Source organism: Aethalodelphis obliquidens, unplaced genomic scaffold (assembly GCF_003676395.1).
Source record: "Aethalodelphis obliquidens isolate GAN/ISIS:26980383/991018 unplaced genomic scaffold, ASM367639v1 scaffold9, whole genome shotgun sequence".
NCBI classification, from domain to species: domain Eukaryota; kingdom Metazoa; phylum Chordata; class Mammalia; order Artiodactyla; family Delphinidae; genus Aethalodelphis; species Aethalodelphis obliquidens.
The window spans coordinates 38,344,804-38,350,803 of NW_020837953.1; the positions used below are offsets into that span (position 1 = coordinate 38,344,804).

The 6,000-nt window shown below is 54.2% G+C and overlaps 1 protein-coding gene across 8 annotated transcripts in view; it reads left to right on the plus strand.

Moving 5' to 3' along the window:
* UBR4 (ubiquitin protein ligase E3 component n-recognin 4) overlaps window positions 1-5,154 on the plus strand; it is a 127,023-nt gene extending 121,869 nt beyond the window's left edge. For all 8 annotated transcript variants that reach the window (XM_027109972.1, XM_027109971.1, XM_027109973.1 and 5 more), the window contains 3 exons: window positions 1,416-1,506; window positions 2,212-2,374; window positions 4,762-5,154. In XM_027109972.1, coding sequence (XP_026965773.1) covers window positions 1,416-1,506; window positions 2,212-2,374; window positions 4,762-4,826 — 319 coding nt within the window. In that variant the 3' untranslated portion in view covers window positions 4,827-5,154. The remainder of the gene's footprint in view (window positions 1-1,415; window positions 1,507-2,211; window positions 2,375-4,761) is intronic.
* The last annotated feature ends 846 nt before the right edge of the window (window positions 5,155-6,000 follow it).

Here is a 6,000-nt window from a genome sequence, read left to right on the forward strand (position 1 = left end):
ACTTTACTAGGCTTCCGTCAGAGCCTTTTCTGTTTCCTTGTCTGCCAGCGCACAGAGTTGCAGAGAAAGAATTCTCATCATCGTCCACAGGCCCACCTCGCAGTAGTTTTCCCTTTCGGCTGCAGCATCCTCATGCGTGGCGGTCGGGGAGGAGGTGGGCGCTTTGGAGATGTTGGGGGGAGGGAGGGTACAGGTAGCATACCTTAGCGAACAGAATTGTCTCATTTTATTATTTTACTTTACTTTGGTTAATAACTTAAACATTGACTGAGTGTAGGTGTGGTTGGCCTGTCTCATGCTAGGTAGTCCCTTCAGTTGAGGCCCATACAGTGTAGTTTTAGCTTCTAGATGAATAACATCTATGCTTGTCTGATGTTTATGATTCTAGCGTATATAAACACATGGTGCGTGCATGCACACACATTTTAATCCTAAGTTCTGGTGCCTTTGGTGTGGGCTCTGTTCCAGGGTGTAGAGTCTCCACGACAAGGGTTTATCTAGCCTTTACTTACTACAGATATGAAGGCAGTTTGCAGACAAAACCTCTCCTAGATCTTGGGCTGTAGAAACCAAGTCCTGGCACCGGCACTTCACTCACTGTGCAGAGTGGGTGCTGGTCGTTCTGTACTTCATGGTGGCTCTACCTGCAGTAATCATTCCTCAGACCAGGAGCGTCTGCTGAGAAGGCGGTGGACGCTGTTGGCAGTGACGGCCCTCCGTGTTCCAAGGGCTTGGCTGCTCTCTAATCCCAGACAGCGTCACTGGATTAAGTAGCAGCGATGCTGGTTAGAAACGAAGGGGTGCGGTGAGCTCTGGGATTAGCCCGGGATTTCGGAGGTGTTGGGCCGGCTGTGGCTCGCATCCGAGACGTCACTGCTGTCCGACGCCAGGTGTCCACCAGCTTGCTGGTTTTAACATGGCACGCGGTTGGCAGATTACTGTGTGAGACTGCTTTAGGTGTGCTGGCTGCTGGTAAAAACTCTCCAAGTGGGAATGTGAAGACTGAAGTAGAACCTTGTTTCCTCCTGCATTTATTAGGTCCCGTCAAGTCCGAGAGCGCGTGTGGGGGCTAAACACAGGGCAACACGGGACTCTGTGGCGACTCTTTAAGGCAGTAGCCTTTTGGCTGCCGTGTTGCAACTTACGTCTCCCTCTTTCCCATTTTCCCTGGCTTAGCAGAGTCGCTACTAAAGATGACTCTGTCACGCAGCGTCTTGTGGTGAATAAACCTCTGGGTCCCAGGGCTTCAGAAGCTCTGACCCGTGGCCGTGTTCCTCTGAGAAGAGGGCAAGTGGCTGGAGCTGAGTGATGCTCAGTGCCCGTGACTCTTCCCCTGCTCCCAGAATGCTTGGCTCTGTCCTTGGGAGTATCCTCCCGGGGTCTTCACGGACATGGGATTTGGTTTTATTTTCCAGGCTGACAGACAAGGCGGTGAAGGACTACTCTGCTTATCGCTCTTCCCTTCTCTTTTGGGCCCTCGTTGATCTCATTTATAACATGTTTAAGGTAAGGAGGCTGCTGGGAGCGTGGCCGGGTTTGGCAGGGGCGTAGACGTCTGTGCTTGTGGCTCTGACCCTGCCTCGGCAGCCGGCTCCTCCACCAGCCTCCCCCGAGAAACAGGCCGACCCGCCGTGGGGAGGGGTTTACCCTCTAGCTCCGACCCCTGCGTGTGTAGATTGCATTTGTAGCCATGACTGCTCCTGTGACCCGGTCTCAGGCTGCTGCAGACCCTCTTCTACAGGCCGCTCTCCCCCCGCTCCGCCCCGCTCCACCCCGAGTCACTCTCTGTTTGCTCTCGTCCCCTCTGTTTGGATCAACTCCGTTGCCCTGTGTGAGTGTAACTTAATTCCAGCCCACTTTATAATAGGGACGCTCCTCTCAGCCTTGAGAGAATCAGAGGGTTTGGGGTGGTTCCTTTCATCATCTAAATGAAACAGCTGAATTAAAGCATGTTGACGAGTCCCTCTTCTTGGGGAAATGCTTGATGGTGGAGGGGATGGGGAGGAAAGAACGCATCGCCTCTCGAAGCTTGTAGGTTCATGTGACGTGTGCTTAGGAGAGGGGCTGTGAGAGGAATGAAGTGAAATTTTGTTGTTCCTGGAAGCAGAACACATCCTCCAGGGAAAAGTTGGATGTGTATGGGAGGGCCCTCTTCTTCCCTGCCTGACCTGAGCGACCCGCCCGGCCTGTGTGTCCTGTTGCTTCTCGTAGAAGGTGCCGACCAGCAACACGGAGGGTGGCTGGTCCTGCTCTCTGGCAGAGTACATCCGCCACAACGACATGCCCATCCACGAAGCTGCCGACAAGGCCCTGAAGGCCTTCCAGGAGGAGTTCATGCCAGTGGAGACCTTCTCAGAGTTCCTCGACGCCGCTGGTCAGTGTCAAGGTTTTTCATCTTTCACAGATCTTAGTGGGGCTGGCCATCGCTTTCATCTTCACACACAGGAAAAAACAGGCGAGAACCAGCCTGTGGGCCACCACCGAGGGGTCTGGGAGAGATGTGTACATACCAGGTCCCTGGTAACAAGATGCGGCCGTGACATGTGGCTCACTTCACCCCAGGTGCTGTGTTCTCATGCACGCACTTTCCCAGTCTGCGGGGCAGCCCTGTGTGAGGCGGAGCTGTGGTTATCCCCATTTACAGATGGGGTAACTGAGGCTTTGAAGATTAAACAAATTCCCAGTGGGGCATAGCTGGAAAATCACTGGAGCCCCTTTTGGTTTCCTGGCTTCTTATGACAGTTCAGAGAACTAACATGGAACTTACCTGTCTTCCTCCTGCCTTTCGGGGACTGAGACATCTTATGTCACAGCTGCCCCCGGGGAGGTGTGGAAGATTTCAACTCTGATTCTTAAGATAAATAGTAAATATCAAAAGAGAGCAAAGAACGTCTCTGCTAGTAGGTGCTTTGAAGTGCTGTCGCATGAGACATCCTCAGACAGTTCCTCATCCCCCAGCTGGTAAAAATGAAGTCATTGTGTTATACAACAAATTTGTCATCCTAATTGCAAACACATTAAAATTTGTTTGGATTTCATAACCAAGCATCAGGTGACAGCAGGGGGAGGTGACTTGGGCCAGTGCTGGGAAATCAACCCAGAATTAAAAGTCCCGTGCCCTCTGAGGGTGTGGACACTGCAGTCCAGCCCCCCATCACCACCGTCCTTTCCAAGGTAGGCTCCCAGAGCCAAAGCAGGGGGAGCCGCACCTGCCTGACTCTTCTGTGAGCTTGTTTCCTTTTCCCTGACGGCAATTTTGTCAAGTGTGAAGAGCAAGAAAAAATCTCCCCAGATCCCCCTATCAAGAGAAGGTCGCCACTAGCATTTTCTAGTCTGTCCTCTGGGCACTGAACCCTCAAACGTTCGGAGTGATGCTCAGTGTGAATTCCTCTTTCTGCCCGGATGGAGCTTCCCCAAAGCTCCAGGCCTTTCTTCCAGTTTGGCCGTTTTTTGCGGTGGCCTCAGTGGAAGCCATACTGGACGGGCCTTTGCTGGTCTGGTGCCTCCCCCGTTACCTGTCGGTCAGAGGTTGCCACCGCTCACCACAGTTCCTTTGTTAACTTCACTAGATGCTCCCATGGGTGTCTTTTCAGCCTAGACATTTTATCTTGGCTACACTCCTTGCTTTCTTCAAGAGGTGGCCCCAACTGAGAGCAGGTAGCCTGTGTGTCTGTGTCCTCAGGGCCCAGTGCCTTACCTGTCACCCAGGGGTCTGGTGAATGTCTACAAAGACTGTCAATATGAATGTCAAAGTTCGAGGAAGAGGAGGAAGAGGCAGGCAGGGGAAGGAAGGTATTCATCTCTGTTCAGGGCTTTGCATCAGCCCTGGAGCAGGGAAGAGCGGGGGCAGGTCAGGCGGGAGGCCTCTGCCGCCTTCCACTCGAGCGCAGGCGTTTACGGCATGGCTTTATTGCTTTGTTCAAACTGGTAGGAAATTTCAGAACATCCGACACACCCTACTCAAATGCAGGGACAAAAACACCTTCCAAACCAGCAAGAGCTGATGGGCGCCAGTCGTCCTGCATTAGCCCAGACTTCAGTTTGAGTGTTGCCCCACCTCGGGGTTAACGACCCCGCATTGGTCAAGTGAGAGCCCTGCTTGTGAGGGAGGGATGGGCCGCAGGGGACCTGATGCTGATTGAGCGAGCACCTTCTGTGCCCTGGGCACTTTCACATAACTGGCCTCATCTAATCCCCAGGGTGATGTGACGAGGACTTGTCACTGTCCCCATTTGGCAGTGGAGGAAACGGAGCTCCTGAGCTCTGGCAGCTTGCCCCAGGCCCTGGACTAGGGGTTGGGTTCTTTCACCCTACCCTGTTCCTCCCAGCCCTCGAGGGCAGTGGAGTTAGCCTTTGTTTGGCCCCAGGTCCCTCTGAGAATCTGCTGAAGGCTGTAGACACTCTCTCCAGAGGACCCCCCCGCCCCCCCTCCATTGCGCACTGAGTTTCAGTGGACTTACAGGCCCCTGCAGGGTCCATGGACCCGGGTTTAGCACCTCCGCCCTGGGGAGATCGTGAGCTGGCCGCTGCCACTTTAAACGCCTTTAATCCTGCCGCAGCGCCAGGTGTCGGAGCCCAGCTCCTCTCCCAGGAGAGAGTGTTTGCTCGGTGACTGTCTCTGCGGTCATCGCCGGTCTCCCATGAGCAGCTGTGTCCGAGCTTGTGGGAGCACAGTGTGTTTCCCGCGTGGACGCAGCCTCCGTGACTCAGGGGCTGGGGGCTGCAAGGGCCGCTGCTAAGCAGTCTCTGCCTGTTCTCCAGGTCTCTTAACAGAAATCACTGATCCGGAGAGCTTCCTGAAGGACCTGTTGGACTCAGTCCCCTGAGCACCACACGAAACGGCAGTCGACAGAGATGGAAGCTAGCCTGCCTCTGTGTTCTCCCCTCCTGTGTGTGATTTCCGCCACGGGTTGCTGCATCGTTGCTCCATCATTGCTCCTCCCTCCTCCCTCCCTCACTTTTCTTGGAGTGGCTTGGGGATTTTAGGCTTCCTGTTTTATCTCGTGTGTGTGGTGCACTAGCTATGAAGTTGTCTGTAACCCGAGCCGTCGAAGGACCTGTACATATCTAGGAGCCACGAGTTGTCCTGGCCAACTGAATACTTGAGTGTGCACATCTTGAGAAATAAACAAATGACTTAATACACATTGGAAAGGAAGGTGTTGCCTGTGCTTGAACCCCTCCTTAGTGACACTGGCCAAACACTTCTCCTTGACTGCACAGCCCTGTCTGGCGTCAGCAGGGAGGCCTGCGTGTATCACATTCGCCGTCTCTTGGCGCCAAATGGAGCCTGTCTGTTCTCGGCCAGCAAGTTGGGGCACCGCATTTGACGGCTATGATCTTTCCTGAAACAAACGCCTTGGCTTCTCTTAAGTTTTGGCCTTAAGAGCTGGAGCCCAAAGACATGTGACTTTCTAGTCCTCTGCCAAAGGCCGGCTCAGCGCAGTCTTTCTACAGCAGAGGCATTTGACGGTCCCCTGTTAACTTCAAATGGGAAATCCTTTGGCGACTTCTCTTCAGTGTTGCCATGTTGGGAGAGGGCCTGGGGCAGACTTTAAGTGGCTGCCCTTTACTGAGCGCCTTCTCTGAACCAGCATCGATTGCTCAAGGCCACCCAGCCTGTAGCTGCCAGAGCTGAGGTTTGCGCCTCCGAAGTCGTGTCCTGAACCACTGTGGCAGCTGCCTCTGGGGGCCTTGAGACCTGCTTCCCCACGTTCATGGGCAGCAGCCCTCTTAGCGAGGCAGCAGGACTCCCACGAGCCTCTCCCCAGATTGTAGGGCAAGGTTCATCCAGACATGGCCTCGCGGGGAAGAAGAGCTCGGTAGTGGCTGTCTCCTTCACTTCCCTGTGAGCCACTCCGCCACCTGCTTTCCCGAGTGACAGTGTCCCCTGTCTTGACGTCCAGTTTATGTGGCTCACTCCTCAGGCCAGACCATTTGGGACAGAAGGGGCCTCTAGGTCCCTTCAGAAGACTCCCAGAGCCAGGACTTAGTGTGTCT